The sequence below is a fragment of the Drosophila erecta genome, unplaced genomic scaffold, assembly GCF_003286155.1.
Source record: "Drosophila erecta strain 14021-0224.00,06,07 unplaced genomic scaffold, DereRS2 tig00000055-arrow-pilon, whole genome shotgun sequence".
NCBI lineage: Eukaryota > Metazoa > Arthropoda > Insecta > Diptera > Drosophilidae > Drosophila > Drosophila erecta.
In genome coordinates, this window is record NW_020825200.1 from 15,800,251 (window position 1) to 15,820,890 (window position 20,640).

The 20,640-nt window shown below is 42.6% G+C and overlaps 1 protein-coding gene across 2 annotated transcripts in view; it reads right to left on the minus strand.

Moving 5' to 3' along the window:
• The window catches only part of LOC6540848, a 29,849-nt gene extending 9,700 nt beyond the window's left edge, over positions 1-20,149 (minus strand). For both annotated transcript variants that reach the window (XM_026979308.1, XM_026979307.1), the window contains exons 1-2: positions 19,583-20,149; positions 4,940-5,648 (exon numbers count right to left, since the gene is read on the minus strand). In XM_026979308.1, coding sequence (XP_026835109.1) covers positions 4,940-4,969 — 30 coding nt within the window. In that variant the 5' untranslated portion in view covers positions 4,970-5,648; positions 19,583-20,149. The remainder of the gene's footprint in view (positions 1-4,939; positions 5,649-19,582) is intronic.
• Positions 20,150-20,640: the final 491 nt, after the last annotated feature.

The window sequence follows — 20,640 nt, forward strand, 5'->3', positions numbered from 1 at the left end:
TATACTTAATATGTCCTAATTGAATTGCATTTATTCACGGCAGGAGGGTCAGTTCACATAGAGTCCTCAGGACACTTGCTTAGCACACAGCAGAGCTCAAAACACTCATCTTGATTGCCATGGAGGAAAATGCGTACACACAAGCCCAAGAAAATATGCAAAAATACGACCATAAATGAAATTTAAACACTCAACTTGATGAGTTGCTGTTAACGCTAAAGGAATTAAAAATAATGGCAGTCATCAATTTGAACAAAGGCCTTGCTGCCGCACAATTCAATGAGTTTACTTCTGACGTTCCCAGTGGGTGGTGGAATTTGAAGGATACCAGGATGAACGGAGCACATGAGCAGCGTATCCTGTTAATTTCCATCTATTTTTAATGCCTTCCCATTAGGCATAACTCAAAGAAGAAAAATTGTTCTGCTACACCGAAGAAAATTAAGGATGGGGGAAATGAGTTGCCTTTTCATGTGGCTAAGAAAATTAGCCGACAGATTAGGTAAAAATGCATTTTTTAAGTCTCTTAAACTAATAAACTAATTTGGTAGCTTGTTGTTTAGTAGCGAACAGTGTAATAACTGCAATAAATCAGTAAATCAGACCATAAATAAACAAACTTTACCCATTGCAACTAAAGATTTTCAGATTGCCAGCGATCTCGGTGTCCCCAAACTGCAATAAATAAATTCGAAGGCCGTTTGTTTTATGGGCTTTTCCGGGGCCTGTAAACTATGCGGCCCAAATGGAAAAATATTGTATCCAAATGCCACACAATGCGACACTCGATGCATGCAAATGAAATGCACGACCGGAAATCGTAATGGAAATGGATTGCGTTTTAAGTGCACGGGAAAACAAAACACAAAAAAGAAAGTAAACCTCTTTCGCCGTTTAATGATGTTTGCTCGCAGGATTTTCATTTCTGCTGACTTTTGATTACCATGGGATTTTGGATCAGCATTGTTATCATTCCATCTTCATTGAGTCCGCAAACAGGAAACCCAGTTTTCCACCGCAAAAAGCACAGAGAGTGCCGCTTGATTAAATTCTCGGTTACCTGAGATTCAGTCCGCCCGGAATCCGAACTGCTGAAACATTCTTTTTCAGACATCGTTCAGAGTTTAAGTTTAAGCTGGAAAACTTATCCTGACCGAGCTTAAAAGCAGAGAATAACCAAATTAAGAACTGCCCGCCCCACCCGCTTTCACCTGCGCCTTGCCCAAGCTGTCCAGGGATAATGCGAATAGCCACACACTCACGCTCACACTCAACACCATCCCCACCCCCACCCTCATCTCCACTCACACACACACAAGCACCTACAATCCCGGGCAGTGCATTAGCTGCCTTTTGCGGTTGAGCTGGGCAAACTCGGGCTGCTCCTCGAGAGCAGAAAGTTGAAGGAGCCAGCTGGTTGGGGGCTTCTAGGAGGTGGTGTGCAGGACGATGGTGCTGGAGAGCCGCCAGTTATTTGCATAAGTTGTCATAGTTATTAAGCTCTGAGCGTTAAAATTCTTTCCTGCATACTCTTAAGCGCATTAAAAATGGATGCCAGCTGTAGTATTTGTCGAACGAAAGGGGAAAATGAGCTTGCCGTGGGAGGGAGGGAAAGGCGTAGGGGCGTGGTCACATCCCGCTGGCAGGGAAAGTGTCGTTTTCAATTAACTTTCGAGTTGGCTCAACAGCTCTGGAGATGGCCCAGTTAATCGCATTAGGAACCATCTGTTTGACACACAAAAGAAGGTCAGCTACGGTCTTCCAATATGGATTTTGGGTCTTTTCATTTTTAAATTAAATTCGCACTTGCAGTTATGATGAAAAATAATAAGGACTTGGGCTTGACGCAGAGATGATGTCGGACTGAAAACCTGAACTAAAAATCTTATTTAATTTAAGGTACTCTAAAGATACGTGCAGTTCTATATATAACTCATTTCGAAAAATTATGTATATAAATGAATATAAAAATAATCAAGCACTCAAAATGTACAGGCAATTAGCTATAATACATTTACTTAATTTTGCAGTCCCTTTCAAGCTGCTAGTTGCTATACAGCAAACGTGGCTAAAATTAAAGATCCGTAGTGTGTATTCAAATTTGAGCTGACCTCCAACCTTTGCCGAATAAAAGTTTATCTTGCACTGTTTGCGTTTCACTCAAAGTCAATGTGTGCAAAACTTCTGAGCCAATGAAGCTGACTTATTGCATTTTTCGCCGGATCCTCTTTTCCAAGTTCGTGGGTATTGGAAACCTTGGAGGTCCTGTGCCTCCTGAGGCCGGAGGGCACATTCCGCTCAAACGATATTGCCCTTCGCATTGGGAGGGCGACATTAGTAAGCAATCTTTATGGCCCGCTGCCTTCCTGCCAAACATGAAATCCATAAACAGTCCTTCGGCGTTCGCGGCGATTGTGGAAATGAAAAGGATGCAGTAACACCATGGTGCATCCTTGCACGCGACTTGCACTCAAGGGTGGGTGTGTGTGTCTGGCTTTCCGGCATGCCAGCCCCATTGTCTACCTGAACACCTGCCCACCTGTCCTCCCTCCATCGCGTTTGGCGCTGTTGTCAACAGCAGTTTAGCCCAAGGCCATAACGGCATGGCATTTGCTATATCTGTCACGTGGTTCCCCATTTCCCCAGTTCTTCGGTTCCTTCGTGTGTGCGGGTTTTCCCCCATGTCAACACATACTTGAGCTTCCATTACACGGCCATGATTGCTTATTTTTCTTACAGTGCTCTGCTTTTCCGATCTGCTCCGGCAGGTGGCGCGCCTGTCGGCGGTCGTTAAGTTGCCTGAATTTGTCAAAATAAAATGTAATATGCCAACGCTGACACAATTGAATGCGATGTGCAGTGGCTGACTTTGGATGGCTGTTCGAGCAAGAGTCATTATTTTGAACCATTTCGCCCCCGGCAGTTTCAATTTTATGATTTTAAGGTTGACTTAACTTGATTTATTGGCAAGTAAACACGCTTCGAAAGTGGGTAAGGACGCAAAACAAGCGATGAAGGAAATAAGCTTCGGAAATCGAAACAAGAAATTCGCACTTTACTATTTACCCTCCACTGTCTTGTTTTGAATAAAGCTATATTGTTCATACATCTAAGCTGCTCGTAAACATTTTCTTTCCCACAAATCTACAAAGGAACCTTCCTTTAAATCGTAGCCAGAAATTAATATGTACCCATTAAATCTTTGAACTTCAAGCAAATATTGATTCTAGCTCTTGAAGGCCTTGCACAGCAACACCTGTCAACACCGAAATTAGCATAGTCAAAACAGTTAATATGGATGGCGTGCACTGGCCAACTCGATTGCTACCAAAATATATGGCCAACACTGTGGGCTGCCAAAGGCACACCGATGCGTCGGTGGGTGGAAATCGTAGTGGAAACTCCGGCTAATTGATTTCCGCTCGAATGGCTGATTGCGACTAGCCAATCGTTTATCCCGGCAGCGATTGACACTCCCACTTGGGCGGGAAAGTCTTTCCCCGACGACTTGGTATGCGGAGCACACACACACAGTCACAGACACGGACACGCGGTGCATAGCTAATTCAATTTCGCAATTGTAGTCAGCTCTGTCAGCGTTTTGCATTTGAATAACATGCGGAGTTTATTTCAATTAGCATCGCAGCCACAGAGATGATGCCATGGCACAGCAGAGAATCCAGCGAAGCGGCAAGAGCTGACCATCAAAGTCCGGAAAAGGCGGAAAAGCGAAAGCGAAAGTGGATAGTGGATAGTGGAAAAGCCGGGAGGAAACTCAAGTAGTCGGCGAACTTTCCTGCCTCCACAAAGTACTTCTCCAAGTTGAAATCAGAGTGAGTCGCGATTGAAGTGGCGATGTAAGTGCTAAGTCAGCTCGTCGGACAAGTGGAGCTGATAATAAATTCAATCGCGGAAGGTAATCTCTGGATAAGCCAATCAGGGATTTCCCCAAGTGCCACTGCTGTTCGCTCAGCAACATTTTTGCATTAAAGCTAGGTTTATTTAAATTTTTGAAGTAAGTACTGTTGGTTGGTCCTGCTGTAAAAACAGAGCAGTTTATTGATTTATAACAGCTAATGATTGACACTTCATCTTTATTTATTAAAACGAATTGTGCACTTTTTATTCAACATCACACAAATTAACCTATTTAAACGCGCATAAATGCATACCTAACAAGATAGAATGCTATAGTCGAGTTCCCCGACTATCAGATATCCGTTACTCAGCTAATGCAAGTGAAAACGAGAAATTGGAACATTTTCTGGAATTTTTCGGAAGCTTTACATACTTTTTTACATACTTTTCAACAAATCTAGTATACCCTTTTACTATACGAGTAACGGGTATAATTATAGCCAATTTCACGATTTGGTAAATATTATAGTTTCATAAAAAGAGAGAATAATGAGCGCTTTGTGTTTTACATTTAGTTACGTATTTCATTACATAAATTACCGACAATACTTCTATAGACCCAGTTGCACTGCCTTCAAGGCAAATTCAAATGAAATTGCCCTATTTACATAAAAGTGCCGTGATGTCGCTAGAGATCCCAACTTTAAAGTGAGTTAATTAGATTGCATAACAATAACCCTTATATTTTGCTTACGTCAGCTAGCCAAAATTTCTAATACCAAGCCATCCTTATGTATTCTCCTGGCGCTTTCCAATTTTCCCAGCCATTAAACAATTTGAAATTTTAATCCCAACCAGAAGTTTGGGTTTCCTTGACTTTCGAATGTGCTCCACGAATTCCGGAAATTTAGGATGGAAAAAAAACTTATCCGTGTAACCCGGCACACGCACACACGTCCCGGGAAATATTTGTTTTTAAAATTAATTATGCCTAATTATATTTGGGCTCAAAACATATTCTTTTTTCTGCTTTCCGCCGCCTGCCGGCTGCGTACGCAAAATGTGTAACAAAAGAAATTACCTCATCATCGTAATTATCCTGCTCCGGCATGACTCGATGTTTGTGGGCTTACGGCGATGGATTTAGCGGAAGTCCGATGGGCGGTGGGCGGTGGGCGGTGTCTGTTGGCTGGTGGGTGGTGCTAGGTGGTTGCTGGTTGGTGTTTGGTTGACAAATTAAAGAAGCCGCCGGCTGTTGTCTCTGTGGTCCGCTGGCTTTATGCTTTTTAGACTGCTAATCGAATCTATCAGTTTGCCCGGCGATAAATTGCGAGCTCTGCCAATTTGTCTAGTTTTGAAAGTCACGAAAATCACCTCGCTGCGTCCGCTTTGGGCGTCTTGTGGGGCTCGAGATAACTGGAGTTACTACCCATGGCCATGCCTTCGCGAATTATGCTGGAGCTCGTCCTTGACTTTTGCCAGCTGTCCTTCCGCTTTCCGTTGCCTTTCCCCAAGTTTCCCTGTATTTCTGTCGCTGCTAATTATGGCAGGGCGTTGTTTTTTCGGCGTTGGCGTTTGACTTAGGAACTCGCAATGCGCTTTTGCTGTTGGCTTTTCCCGCTCGGCGCGTCTGTCCCTTCTAATGAGCGTGCATTTTCAGTTTTCCCAGCTGCAGCCAGCCCAGTTCATCCTTTGTCTCGTTGGTGTAGTTGTAGTCGTAGGCGTTGGCGTTGGTATAGTTGTGCCCGTTGTTGAGACACTAATGATGCAGCATACTTTTAGGCCAAGCGCTAAATTGGAATAGAGTGGGTTCGGAGTGGGGAGAAAAAACACACACGATATTTTAAAATGCAGTTCTTGCTTAAACATTTTCTTGTTGCTCTGGTGTTGGTGTTGGTGGTGGTGTTGCTGTTGTTGGTTGCTGTTCATATGCACTGTGTGTTGTTGTTGGTGCCAATTTGTTGTGTTGTGCTTTTAGCCTTGGTTGTGTGTGTGTGCGTGTGTTAGGGGGTGCTTATATAACATGACACATGCTGCATACTTTCGGGCTGCTGAGCGCTTGTGTGTGTGTTGCGCTTTGCTGGCATTTGGATGTGGGTTAAGTAGTCTAGTGCTTAAATATTTGCATAAACAAAGGCCGCTGCCCAAAATCAGGCAATGTTAGTTCTAATTACATGTACTGCGACTATGTTTCCAGTCGTGTACTTTTCGATTGGGGCTAGAAACATGCAGGTAACCCAAAAAACTAATCTGTTTATTATGCGAAATGTCGCAGGCGGTGGAGAATGGGGCGTGGTTGCAGCACTTTAAACACGACTGCCTTGTTATATGCAAATTGAATCCATGGGGCGGGGTGCAGTGGCTGAGAGCAGTGTTAATAGCATTACATTTTCAATTTAAGTTATGGCAAGTTTTTCTTCACTCCTTCCCTTTTTTCTTGGTACCGCTTATAAGTAGCTTATTATGCAAAATGCATGCACAGTTAACAATGACTACAGGGTATGTGGAGATGTGGAGATTCATAGTTGGGTGGAACTTGTGCTAAAGTCAGTTTCATTTATTCGTGGTGGTAATGAGGAATTCAAGTAATCGGTATGCCGCAAATCGTACGGTTCGTGTTAAGTAATCTTATAGACTATGAAAATGATTAAGTTTATGTTTAAATATTAGGTGATGAACGATTTTCTGCTGCTTCAATCATAATGACTTAGCAGCTTTTGGAGCCACAAGAGGATCAAGCGAGTATTATCTCCGTAATCCAAAGGCTATCAAAGCTATTTTCTATATGTATACTATAATTACCCTGAATGCCAGCTTTATAGCTCCACGACATGAGGAAGACGAATGACACCACACCCAAGTAAAAGCAGCATACATATTCCTGTTGGAAAAGCGTTAAAACTTGTGCTTCGCCCCAAGAGAAGCTTTGGCTTAAATAGCCAATGACACTCAAATAATCTACAATAGCCCCATGAGGGACTAGGGAAGAGAAGGTTCGGAAGGGAAGAGAGTTTATCATTCGCCTGAGTCATCTTTAGGGAGCATTCACTGTGCACTCCTCTTCCTCGAAGCGCATTACAATGCATAAACTTTGGTCATTGTGGGGTTTGTGCCCGCCTTTCACCTTAACCGAAGAGCACAACTATAAATTTAAGCAAAATGTATGAAAGAAAACACAAACCTCGCCCTAAACGTTACTTTTGGGAACAATGGAAATGTTTGATATATGTAGCTGCTAACATAAATTTCATTAATTCTTACGTAGCCAAATTGTTTGCGACCTTTGTTATGTTCTTTTGCTGTACTGTTTTGTATTATTTCTTACGCAGCCAAGCGCAAATGGTATTGTTTTCATAAAAATGATTTTCATTTTTACCTCGAACAATGTACCATTGAAATACTCCTCGCAACCAAGTAAAACAAAACATTTTTCATATTTGTGGGGGCTCCGAATGACGGAGTTGGCTAACGAGAAACTTCTGCTGACCAAGAGAGTATCCTTTACGGATCCTATTAAGGATACCAGAAACTATATAGGCATATTCAAAGATAAATTAAATAGGTTCCACAAGGATCTACAGTAGAATAACGCTAGACAATCTGTTTAAAAATCGTAAAAATGACTTGAACAAACAATAATAGTTGCAACTTTTTATGGAAAATGCGCTGCGTGGTAAATTCCACTTCACTTACTCACGGTTCGTATTTTCCATTTTGATACTTTGAAAAGTTTTTGAGCTCTCTTTGCAACTTGGTTTCATGTGTTTTGTTATCAGCATGTTGACATTCACTCGAATGGGGGACCCCATTGCCCACCCTACTTTTATTGTTCTATCTCGCTCTGCGAACGACTTCCGGCATAATGCAACCGTGCGTAAGTCGCTTCCGGTTGAAGGACGAGTGCCGCTTCATAAAGTGGCGCGCACACAATCACAGAACTGCCAGCACACTCGAATGTACGAGTATATCATTCGTATCGGGCTAGTGGCATTTTGCAAAATTTTAAATTTATTGCTTCAATGAAGCGACAAAACATCGTACAGCCAAATCTACATTCGTGCAATATGAATTGTTGATTATTTTAAAAGAAACCCCCGTCAAAAGTATACAGATGAGTGTATGGTTGAAGGGAAAAATCAATTGCAACTGCTGCAAACGTGTTGCAGCTGGCCAATTTGAGAGGACACTTTTGTGGCTTCTGCCGTCGCTTTCCCACGTGCCACTTATCGGTTGGCCCACTGCCCATGTTGCACGTATAGTGCAGCCGTAAACGTTTTTAGGAACTGTCTGACTAGAACGGCCATTATGTCTCATTAGTGGTCGGTTCGGTGCTTCTTGGCAGCAAGTATAGGTGGATCGAAGGGGATGCTATATGGGTGACAACTATGAGACTCTTTAAAGCTGCAACTGCTGTTCAAAATAATCCACAACTGGGCTTCCTGTATTACACAGAACTTTCTGCTATTATTCACTATGAACGCTATATTCCTTGTATAGAAGCGTAAGCGGAAAATATCGTCATTAAAGAAACAAAAGCAATCAGCCATGTGTAATCGCGTAAACAAATGATCGAATTCAGTTGCAGCCAGCTTAATTTGATTAATTTATGCTGTCGCCCCGCCCATTTGCCGCCCCCATTTCAGCAGCACTTGCCCAGCAAAATATTGCGTAGCATAAAATTAGGCTGGCATCATTAAACGGGACGGCAAAGGGGGCACCCAGTGGGACACAAGTGGCAAGGCCATCTGCCCCACCGCCACCCCTTTTGTTGACTATTGCGACGGCGACGGCGAAGAGGCTTGCACATTAGTTTTAATGCATGTTTCATGCGCCATTAGGCTTAATTAGTGGCATTCGCTTCCCCCAGCGAGCTCAACTTAAATGGGTTTCAATGTTGCTGCAGAGGTCAAGGGTTGGGGGTTCGGGGATCGGGGCTTGGGGTTCGAGGTGCGGGGTTGGGCGTGGAATCTCGACCAGACTGCAATCTGCAGCCTGTAGACCGACATTATGGCTCTTAACTCCGCTCATGTGTCCCCATTAAGCGCAGCGGTCGCCGTCATTCATCAGCCGTTCATTTGGCTTAAAGCCCCCCACACGTACGCTGCACAAAAATGAAGATTTAATTAAGAAAAATAATAAATGCTTTCGGCCATGGACGGCGGAAAGGAGGCCTGAAGCGGCTTTAAGCAGGACCAAACAAATTGTCTCTTATGGCCCGGCATGAGCCTTTCGGCCTTGGGGGAAACGAGATTTCCATCTCGACAGCCAACTCAGCTCCCATTTCAAAATTGCCAGCAACAATGTAGTGACTACCAAATTTAGATGACTGCCTCTGGCCAACAGCATTTGAACATTTGATTTGTCTCGGGACTGAAGTGCTTTTTAGGCAGTGATGCGGATATTTTCGGATGCCACAAAACTGGAGAACTGAATAAGAAATCATTAATAGTTCATCTCACAATTCCAGGACTTTATTACCGATTACCGTCGGTTTTCCTTTGCAAAATACATGTTATTGGTTCGAGAAGTCACCTCATAGCCAGCGGCGTGAAAATTCCGGTTTACAAGCTACTTCTAGGCCATTGAATTATAGCTTAAGTTCCAGCTGATTTGGCCAGCATCGCAGTTGATTTCAGATACTTCCGCCGAATGGCGCCAACACTTTATGGCCAGCAAAGAAAGCGGTGGCTTATAGGCCATAAACAGGCTAGTCGCCTGGCCAGTGGAGCGAACAAAATGCTCGACATGTTTGCACAGACAGAAACTCTGGGCGAGAATAGGAATAAATTTGGGCAAAGACAACTGAAAGTGGCCCCCAGAAACGAGACTAGTTAACTTGGTTGGAAGCGGGGCATAAAAGCCAAATTAGGAGGGAAGTCGGCCAAAGTAAATAAACAAATAAAGACGACGACAAATGACAAGGAATAAGAGACAAGTTCATGTCCATGTCACTGTCTCCTCGTTTCATTTCGTTTCGGTTTGGCTCGTTCCGTGTTTGCTTTATTTCGATTTTTCTTCTTTGAGGCAATTTCACTGTAAATTTATGGCCCACATTTCCAAAGAACATTTTTCACCTTGTAAAAGTCAAGACCGCGAAAAAAAACAAAATTACATAAAAGCCCGAGAGAAGAAGCAAAATTTGCAGCGAGCGCGTTCTAAAAATTATCAAAACAAGCACGACCGCCTTAAAATTGTAAAAATCGGCAACAATAAACAGGCCCAAAAATGTTTAAACATCTCTGGGATAACTGGAGACAAAGGGAGAAATATACAAATATTTACAAGAAAAAGAAGGATAAGCCAACTCGTAAGGCAAAAGTTCATCGCGGTCCATTAACAAAGTGCATTTCTTTGATTTCAGAAAACGTACGAATCGAATCAAAGATATTTACTTGTATGTGCTGTGTTATCATTAAAGTGCTGATGACCTATTGGGAAAAAGCGATCGAAAGGTCAGTTCAATACTCCCCGAATTTACTCTAATTTATTCGAAATTTGTTTTCTTTAATTGAGAGATATACTACAGATAAACGCCCTAGTCTTGGGCAAATATATTTGTTTTCATAGTCATCAATAGGTCCATTGTATGGGTTTTAAATAAATAAAGAGGGGAATTTTTTAAATTATATTTACTCAGGACTGAACGTCTACTTGAGCATATGGAATTATCGTTGAAAACTTCTACAAATATTGCCTTTTATAGATAAACTTTTATAGATATCGATTTTAATAGACCCTGTTTAAATATACACCCTGGCAATATATTCAACAACATTACCCCTTCCACAGCTTACGTAAGAAAAGTAACTAAAAATAACATGCAAATGTTTTGATTATTGCGGCAAAAAGCTTTTAATGTACAACCTGTCGTATACACAATATTTTACGCTAAGCCAACAAACAAAGCCGAAGAATTGTGAGACTGCAAGCAAATGCGAAGATTTTCCCATCGCTTGACTGTCTGCTTGTGTCAGAGGAAAGCTGAAAATGATTTTAGCATCTTTTCTGAGGTCAGTCAAAAGACGTTTCCTCTGCTCTGACAGATTGACAGATATCAGGGGTATTGAGGGTATCAAGTGTCTCGAAGATCTCAAGAAATTTTTCAATTTTTCTGGTGAAATCGGACAATAACCAAGTCTTTCAATTAAATTGCTCTACTTATTTATGCGGGCACCCTCTGTGTGAGGCACATTAATTAAAATGGAAAACCAGAGGGAAATTATTTATGGCATAATTGAAAATCGTTTTCACAAAAGCAAAAAAGAACTATTGTAAAGTAAACAAGTGCAGATTGACCACTGTGTTTAATACACTACAATTCTTATAAACTATAAATGGGTACCTGTAAAAGCGACTTTACTTCTAAATACTCTACAGCTGCAAACAGTCCTAAAAGCTATTTGCAAAAATAATTAATTTTCCTGCTTATTTTCATGCATTTAATAGGGAAAACGATGATAAAACACCAATAAACCGATCTAGCTGATGTTAATAACTTGATCAAGCATTCTTTTGTGTATAAACACGAATATAATTTGGATTTCAATTGAAAATACGCCATTAGTTGGCTATTCAAGAATTCAATTCCTATCGAACGAAGATGCTCCGCTGATTGATGTTTATGGAGCGTAATTTGTTCTGGCCGCTTGAAAGAATCTTACTTGGGTACATATATCGAAAATCCGTACGAGGTGAGTCAGATTGATTGCTAGCAGTTGAGTAATGGTTGCAGGTAAATGTCCAAATACAGAGTGTTTAAAGAACAATGTGGGCAAAGGATTTGTATACACGATTAAACAATAAAGCAACCGCATAAAAATCATAAACCATAATCATAAAATAAAATGTGTGGTCCTGCAGATGTTCATTTTGGTCATTACCATTGGCTTCTTAGAAGGCACAAGTATTAAAAAGCCATTTTAATTGGCCACAAATATGCTCTCCGTATATTTGCAGCATTCTAAGTGGAAATCCATAGACTGCAGTTAGTCCTGCTATAAATAAATATTTATCGAACTGCCCGCACTTTGAAAGCGACTAAATAAGCCACAAAAACTCATTACAATTGGCAATTCAGTGGAATTGGAAAGACGCAGAGGTGAAATCGACAACGAAAACTATTTGGAAAGGCTCTTTAGCAAATGGAATGCGGCATGGAAAAGTTTTGCGAACGTCCTTGCCACATGCGATACAGTGCCGTGCTGCAGGATCTGGTTTAATTCGGCACCGCAACCGAGCCGCAGTGCAACTACCCAGGGCACTCGGTTCACCCACCGGCAGCCATAATTTTCAATTGCAATACCAATTGATGGATAATCTTTTTTTTCCAATTTCTGCAGCTCATGTCTTATAAATTATTCATAGTTACGAGTTGGCTTCAAATGACCGGAAAACTGCATTATAGACATACCGATGGCACAGGAAAGGTAGAAATGACAGGCGGGCACGTCGGATGCTTTCCACTCGAACATGTCATTGGTGCATTAAGGTCACCCGAACCATGTCAGTTGTGTCCTGTTCGTCCTGCCTGTCCTGGCTGTCCTGCTGTCCTGCTGCTGGCTGTCTTGTGTGCCATTGACCAGCGGCAACAATACATAAAATATACATGCCATGGCCGCTCAGTATGGAAAAGTGTCACGAAAACTGTTAAAAAGCGCTTCAGCAACTTTCACAATCAACAAACATGACAAAAACTGTATGTTCCCATGTTCCCATACTCCCATGCCCCCATGCCCCCATGCCCCCATGCCCCCATGCCCCCATGCCCCCTCCCCACAGCCCCACATTCCCATTGTCCGCAGCGCCCTCTGTGGAACCAAAACAAAAACAAGTGTCAAACACAAACGCAAATACAACAAAAGTGAAATGGCAAAAACTTGCTGCATAAGTTTGAAGGAGGGCAATGGGTGGGGCGACTAGTGGGTGTCCAGTTAGTAAGCACAAAATGCTGTTGGCTAAAAGAATAAACAATGGCCGAAATGTCCTGCACACAATAGCAGCAGCTTATGTGCTCTTCTGCGACAACTATTTCGCGTGTTTGCTTCAATGATAGACTTTATATAATGCCCTGTTCAGCTTAATTACTACAGTTGTGGTGTTGAAATTATAACTATCAGCCAAATTATTTTTAATGCTAGTGCAAGGTGTAGTGATCACCCATAGTTGAGTTATAATTTCTGTTGTTAAAAACTTCAAGTTGAAATTTTATTGGGTATAAATACCTATTATCTCATTTTAAAAATATATAAATGATTTCTATTTCTATTTTAAAGAGGCATTCCTTTCATTCAAGACGTCATACATTTAGGTTACACAAAATAAATACCATACGTTATCATATTTTGCTCAATATACAAGTGAAATGAATTCTGTACATAAGATATAATAGGTTATTAATTACAAGCCATAATATTCTAATCTCTAAGAAAGTTGTGCACCTCTACAATCCCCCAGTCGTACATGCAACTCATTCCAATTTACAAGCCAACTATGATGCCCATTTAAAGAGTATGACGAGAGCTGAAATAGCTGCTGAAATGGAATTTTCACCGCATGGACATGAGTCAGCGGCAGGATGCATAGCATACGTTGAGGCGCAAATGACAATGGAAAGTGCTTTGTGCTCGTGTGTGCATGTGTGTGCGGCCCTTCTGCGTGTGCGTGTGTGTGTGGTGCGAGACTTGCGTGAGTTAAACGCAAATAATGAAAGTGGATGGGCTGCAGCAAAGAGAGCGAAACGTGAGATGGAAGCAGTCAACAAGCGAGCGCAAAGTGAAAGTGGAAAGTGCACTCAACACGAGGTGCAGCTGTGTGTGTGCGAGCCCTGCTTCTCCATATGTGTGTGTGTGCGTGTGAGTGTACTTGTGTTGCATACTCTGGGGGAGCTCGCGTTTAAGATAAATAGCTGTGGGTGCCAGAAAAACAAATCTGAACACCGAGTCCACTCCCTCCAGCTCCTTGAATTCTGCCCTTCTTTCTTTCTCGCAGGCGCAGCTCCCAAAACTGAAAATGGTGGCGAACTTTGCCAAAAAAGATGAGGTGAGCTTTCGAAACTCCCCAAGCTTCTGGTCATAATTATGTTAATTAAGGCAAGGGAACGCAAAGTTTTCCATATGCCAGGTAGCCGAGTAATTTGCGCCGCTCAAATGAAGCCCACCATTTAAATTTGAATTTAAGTAGCCCTTCTTTCCCATTCGCCTGTGGGATTTCACTTTCTCCTCGCCATTTCTTTTCACACGTGGATGGGGGCTCTTCACGTACCTGAGCCACGTTTTTATTTGCATATCATTTAGTGTTCGTAACGGCTGAGGAAGGTTTCCTAAAAAAGAACAAAACCACCTAAGACAAACTACCTAACTTCAGAGTATAAAAGTGCACAGAGCAAAAATCAGAGCAAAAGAGCGGCCTATACAATTCAAAATACCTAATGATTACTTTAATGCTATTAGAGATTATAGCAAAAAACAGAACAAAAAGTATTCTCTTCATCTAAATAAAATTCTAAATATATTTGATACAAACTTATATACAAAACATTTCTGCTGCTCAAAGGCTCCATTTATTTTCAGTGGGGCGGGCAACTCAGTCAGCAATTTGCTTTAATATTAAATGGGTAACGAACCGTAAGAAATATGAACGTGTTATATAGTTTGATGCGAACGCATTTCGGCCAGAACGTAATGTCGGGGATCATTGGGGAGATGAAGATTGGGGAGATGGCAGTGGGTGGCAGGGGGTGGGGAAGTGACTGCAAGGTTGAATGGACATGGCATTGAGCGACTAAGTGTATGAGTGGGTAGGTAATGCCAACGGGTGGTTACCAGTTTTGTCCAAGCACAAACTTGCCTCAAACTTTGATAAAGTTTTTCACTCTGCAGGAGTAAGTTTTCAGAATCATTTGCCTAGGAAAATGTGTTTGTCAGAGAAATCTTATGATTTTGCCAGATTAATTGCTCAATCTCGAAAGTTTTCAGTAAATTAAATGAAAATTTTCCCTCCGATTGCCAAAGATATTTTATTTATCATTGGCTTATTCCGCAAAAGTTTGAATGCAGTTAGTGGAAAATAATTATTATTATTTATATATTTTAATTTATTTTTTACTAGATTAAATAACTTGCATCTTCGACGTATTCTAGAATGTACATATTGACAATTTCCTCAACTGAAGAAGCAAATCTTCCGTCAATGAGGTCACCTCTTGCACCATCTAAATCTGTTTGATTTCTTCCGCTGCTTACGAAACTTTTGAGGCCAACCTTGTAAACAAGGATCCTGGTAAAAGTGAAAATTGTTGCTTCCTTTGTGTGGCTGTGTGTGTGTGTTGTATATATATTTCTATAAGTACTTCTGCAACTGTCTGGGAATACACTTGTGTGTGTGTGTGCAAGGTGAAGCGCTCTGGTGGCAGACATTCAAATTTAGATACAAATGTTGCACGTGCCCTCGGAGGTGTTTCAGTACAATCCTGCGATTGTACATACACACGTGTGTGTGCCTCCTTTTCTGGGTGTTCGTGTATGTGTGTGTGTGTGGGTGTGGGTGCGCTCATTTCGGTGATTGCGCTGCTAAGGTTTAATAAAGCAACACCAAGACGACGTCGAGGAGGACGATTACGTGGAATTGCGTGAAGCAATGGCAGAAATGGCAGCCGTTCCCAAGAATCGAGGAGCAGTGCGCCGTGGCCCTCGTACAATAAAGCAACTTACCGGCATAATTGGCAGCCGCAGCCAGATAAAAAAAGTAAAAGTACAGAAAGCGTGGCATAAGCAAAAGGCCCACACAAAACTTCAAATTGAAATGAAATGAAGCATGAGGCAGCATTATGCGCATAGAATCCCACCTCAATTTGCTCTTTTATATGGCACGGGGTGTTCCAGGAAAGTGTATGTAGTTGCTTTCGGTGTGCTTGTTTAGCTTAATTAAAATGCCCCGTGCAAACACTAAAGTGTTTCAGACCTGGCCATAAAAGTACACGGAAATTATACTTTTATTTTATCATCTTTTTGCACTCGCAGTCCTATTTCATCTTTTTGTGCCTCTTATATTGCCTGGAGCTGACCACGTGATGGGTCATTCTGAAAAGTCAGTTCCCAAAACGACGAGGCTTCGAGGTGTTGAACAATAAACAAAAGCTGTTATAACATACTACATTATTAAATTCTAAAACAGAATTGCTTTCTGTAGGCTACAGTTCTGTATGTATCTTTATGTGTCACACATATTAGTTTATTTGGGAAATACACAATTTCTGAGGTGAATAATTTCCGTTCTCCTACTGAATGCACAAATTTTGTGCACCTGTGTATGGCGAAATAATTATCTTATTCGCATCATCATTAAATGCATATAAGTAATTGGCATCACATTAGGAGGACGTAAAACAATTAGTTTGCTGTGGCAATATTCTAAACTGATGTGGTTACAACCTGCAAACCAGTTGATTTAGAGCTACATTCCTATTGCACAAATGAGAGACGTAGAATTGGGATTTAGGAAAATAAAATATTAAGCTTGGATAAATAGAGTATACAGAACATAGAACATAGAAATATTAGGCGTGAAACTTGTATAATATTTCTGCACGACTCTGGGGCATCTCTACTCTGCCACCTGCTGGCTTTCCAGGATTCCGTTGACGGGCGGCTGGTGCCTTTGGTGTTGCCGTTGATGTTGCCGCCGCTGTTTACTCGGTTTATATACAGCAAAAAGCAATTTGGTATGCCAGCGAGTGGGCTCTGGTCCGCCTCCTCGTCTCTGACAGCCTTTTGTGCTGTCTGCTGTCTGCTGGCTGATGTCCTGATGTCCTGATGTCCTGCCGCTCCTTCGCCATCATCCCTTCGCCGCAAACAAGCCGTATTATGCTGCGTCCATTGCCGTTGTTCTCGTGGCTCCCGCACTGCGGTGTTGACAGCCCGCTGGCTTGGCACTTCAATTTCGGACCGAAGGCATATACTCGTTCATTCCCTCATTGCAGACTCCCTCACCTGCCTAATGGTCTGTGGCCGGACATGGGCGCCCATAACTCTAATGGACGCGAAGACATGACTCTTTCATTCACTTTTTTAGTGCATAATCAAGGCTATTAAACTTCAGTGTCGGGGATGACAGTGCGTATACGTAATGCGGCGAGATTGGCCCAAATTGGGTACACAAGGCGGGCTGACGATGCCTCCAAGCGAAATTTCACATTAAAGTGCCCTTTTCATGGCATCACAATTTTAAGGAGTTCCGCAAGACGGAATTTAGAATTTTTAATTCAAACCCCAGCCAGCAGGTTAATCCGTTCGTTTGCTCTGGAGTTCCTCAAGACACAGCTGGCTGAGAAGCCGCGGGAACCGCATTCATCATCCATCATCCGCCAGCTGAACCAGCGCTCCATCAACTACACAGCGTTCTGCTAATGATGGTGTGCCAGAGGACTTCACCTCATCCTTAATCAGGCTGCAGAAAAATAAAACGTTTTGCTAGCTGCGAGCGCTTCACAGCCATTCGGAAAAATAATATTTTGAAAGAGTGTGTGCGTGCCGACGCGTCGGCCTTGGCGGAAAACTTGTGTCGAGCGTAGCATAGTTTTCCGCGCTTTTCCGAGACGCCCCCCAAGCCGGCGCTTTAATTAAAACGGCGAACAAACACAAACACGAGGCGGGTATGTCGGCTTATGGCCATCAATCAAAATGACAAAATAAAATGTTTGTTCGCCCGACGAGGGGCGGTGCTCTGCAGATAATAATGTGCATTGACAAAGCCTCGTCAAGTATGCAAAGGCATTTGGATTCGACTGCTTTGCAGCTGTCGAAAATGAAGAGACCATAAAATGTTGTAGCAAGGCGAATGAAATTTATTGCCCTGTTGTGATAAACGTGACACGCTGTGCCAAGGGCCACGCCCTCCGCAGGGGGCGGGCGGGAGCAGGACATTTTACAAGTGCCTGTTACGTTTGATTTGTGTGACGCCGCTGTGCGTGTGTGTGGGTGTGTGCGAGTGTGGGTGTGGCCGCCAAGGAAAAGCTGGCATTTTCCGAGGCCTACGAATAGCTGACAACAGGTTAATTCGAGCCAAAAGGTTGCGGGGAGGAGCATTGTGAATAATGAGGCCAGATTGATGATCTTTAATGGGCGAGCTTGGGCACAAGTTGGACAAATTAAGTTGCTAGTCATTGTTCAGAAAGAAGGATTTTATCTTCCTAAATTAAATGTTGAAAACTACGCTCTTATTTATGGCGGAATCATATAGACTGTATTGGCCAAATTCATTGAATTCAAATTGATTCCATTCTATATAAGCACGTTCAAGCCCATAATGTTGCAATAAATATAATCGCAGCAATAAATTACCTATGCTGCTCTACATTTCCACCAAAATAGCGGACGGAACACACTGTTTATTTGAAAACAAACGCCGAATTAAATTTTATCAAATTTCCCAAAACCGGACGGAAACGGGGATGACTGCATTCGTTATTTAAATCCACCTGGAGGCCAAAGCCAAATCCAAATCCAAATCCAAAGTTCAAATGCAAGTAAAGGCCCTAACCGGATAACTGATAACCTAGAAAAGCTGCCATGACTGCGGAAAAGTTTACGTTCAAGGTTCAATCAACTTAGCCCGGAATATTTGCCCAAATTCGTGTCCAACGTGGCGTACGCTTGACATTGGCTCTCACCATGTTTCACTTAGTGCTTCAGTGGCCTGTTTTGACATTTTCCCAGCGCCATTTTTCGGCTTTATTTCCAACATTTTTGGGACCGCGTTTTTGCGCTGGATTTTCATACCTTTGCTTCACACTGCCCGAAATAAGCCTAAAAGGTTGAAGACTTACGCTAGAAAAAAACGAATTCCACGAGAGTTCCGCCAACTGCATTTGCATTTCCCCCCTTCCGTACTTTTTTGTTGGAATTTTTTCTGTTCTTTTATCAGTTTGGCTGCCAAAATCAAAGAGCCAGTTGGCCAGTTTACAGGCTTAGATAGGGACTCTTGGAAATTAATGCGCGATTTCTTTTGCTCAATGGGTGTCTGTTTTTGGCAGCCAACTTGAATTGGCGATAAGGTTTAGCTTTTCTGTGTGCTGCTTAAATTTAACCTCACGATTGTGGGGCACAGAACGCATAAAAATGTAGCAAAGCCGCACGGACATACGGGGCGTATACGTCACGTGAATGTAGCTGCCCACTTTTCTGCTTTTCCACGCAGCCATAATCGTAAAATATAAAATTCGTTTATCGGCAGAAGGTGACCCAGTCGATGGCTTAAGATACCCTCACCCGATTGGGCATATTGGTTAGAGCATTCGGCAGTAAATTAATCAAATACGAGTATGTAAGGACTATTCCCTGTTTGCTGTCAACTAAACTTAACCACCCCCCAAAAATATCCTGCAGCCAAGAGTATTGAGTATTAGCCGTTGATGAATGATGGCCAAAGTTCAAAGAGCGCGAGATTCGATGGGAAATGAAAATAAATATAAAATTAGCAGTAAAAGTTGGGGGAGGTGCCCGCGCAAGTCGGCATGCAAACGCGTTAAAATGGGAAATTCAATTTGCTGGCGCTGAAACAGGCAAAGAGCAAAAATGGCAGCCGCAAAAATTCGGTCGGTGGAAAATGTGTGTCGGTGGGTGAGTGAGAGTGCGATTAAAGTGTGCCGCTTTAAAGGCGGGAATTCCGCTGCCTGGGGCAGCAGCCAGCTGAAAGGAAGGACGAGCCTTTCTCGGGACTCAGGACTCACCACAATGCGCCTGACACGTGTCATTTTGCGGTAATCGCCCAGCTTGAGGCCTGGCAGGCGGACAATTTCCCGGGATTCGGATACGGATGCGGATTTTGGATTTGGACGAAGTGCGAGGCAGGAGAAGCGTAACCGGCGGCAGGAGCAAAAGTTTTTCCTTCCTGATTGCCGCCTGTCAGCTGCACAATTAGCGACGGCAAATGCAAGACTCCGCCACCGCAGGACACTTTCAGTTTCTTCCCCAGAGCACCACAACACTTGGCTTGGTCCTTTCGGAATCACTTTTCACAATTCACTCTTGTTCACTCTTCAGCTTTTCAACCGGGAAAAAGTTCATTAGCAACTTCAGGTATTCTTAGTTCGAAACTAGGGTTTTGCTATTGGAATTTTTGAGGTTTTCGCCTTCTTCCTTCCTTGTTCGTATATATTTCACAGCGTTTGGCCTGATTCACTGTGGTATCGACCGCTGCGCCAAACGTCTCAGATGAAACTGAACGCTGCCCGAGATTCGCAGCCAGATGAAGTACCCCTGGAATATTCGTGTGGCCAGGCCAGGAGCAACAACAAAACTGCGGCAAAGAGCGCAACTGCCGCTCTCCTGCTCCGGCTCCGGCTCTCTGGCCCGACTTCTGCTCTCAGCGCCGCTCTCGCAAGGCACCCACTGCGTACATGTAACGTCACGACGAGAAGCAGCTGTGAGCGCAGTGGGTTGAATACTGCTGGAAAGGTTTCGGAATGCTTGGACTGCACAGGATTGGATGGAGTTTGATAAAATGCAATTTCATTTCAACTTTTTAACAATACTATTTACACATTTATTTGTGTATTGTTTGGTTGTTCTTCGAACGAATGTTGTAAGCCAATATAATACTACATTCTTATGAATACCAAAAAAAGTTCAATGAATAAAACTATTTTGTTTCGCAACTATTGTTATTTGAAATAGCAACAATAAAATAATGATGCAGCCATTTAATTTCAGTCTTCTAATATGGGGATATTCGCCTATTTTTCCCCCTCCAATCATTCTCAGCCCACTGTGTGTGGGAATTCTCCTC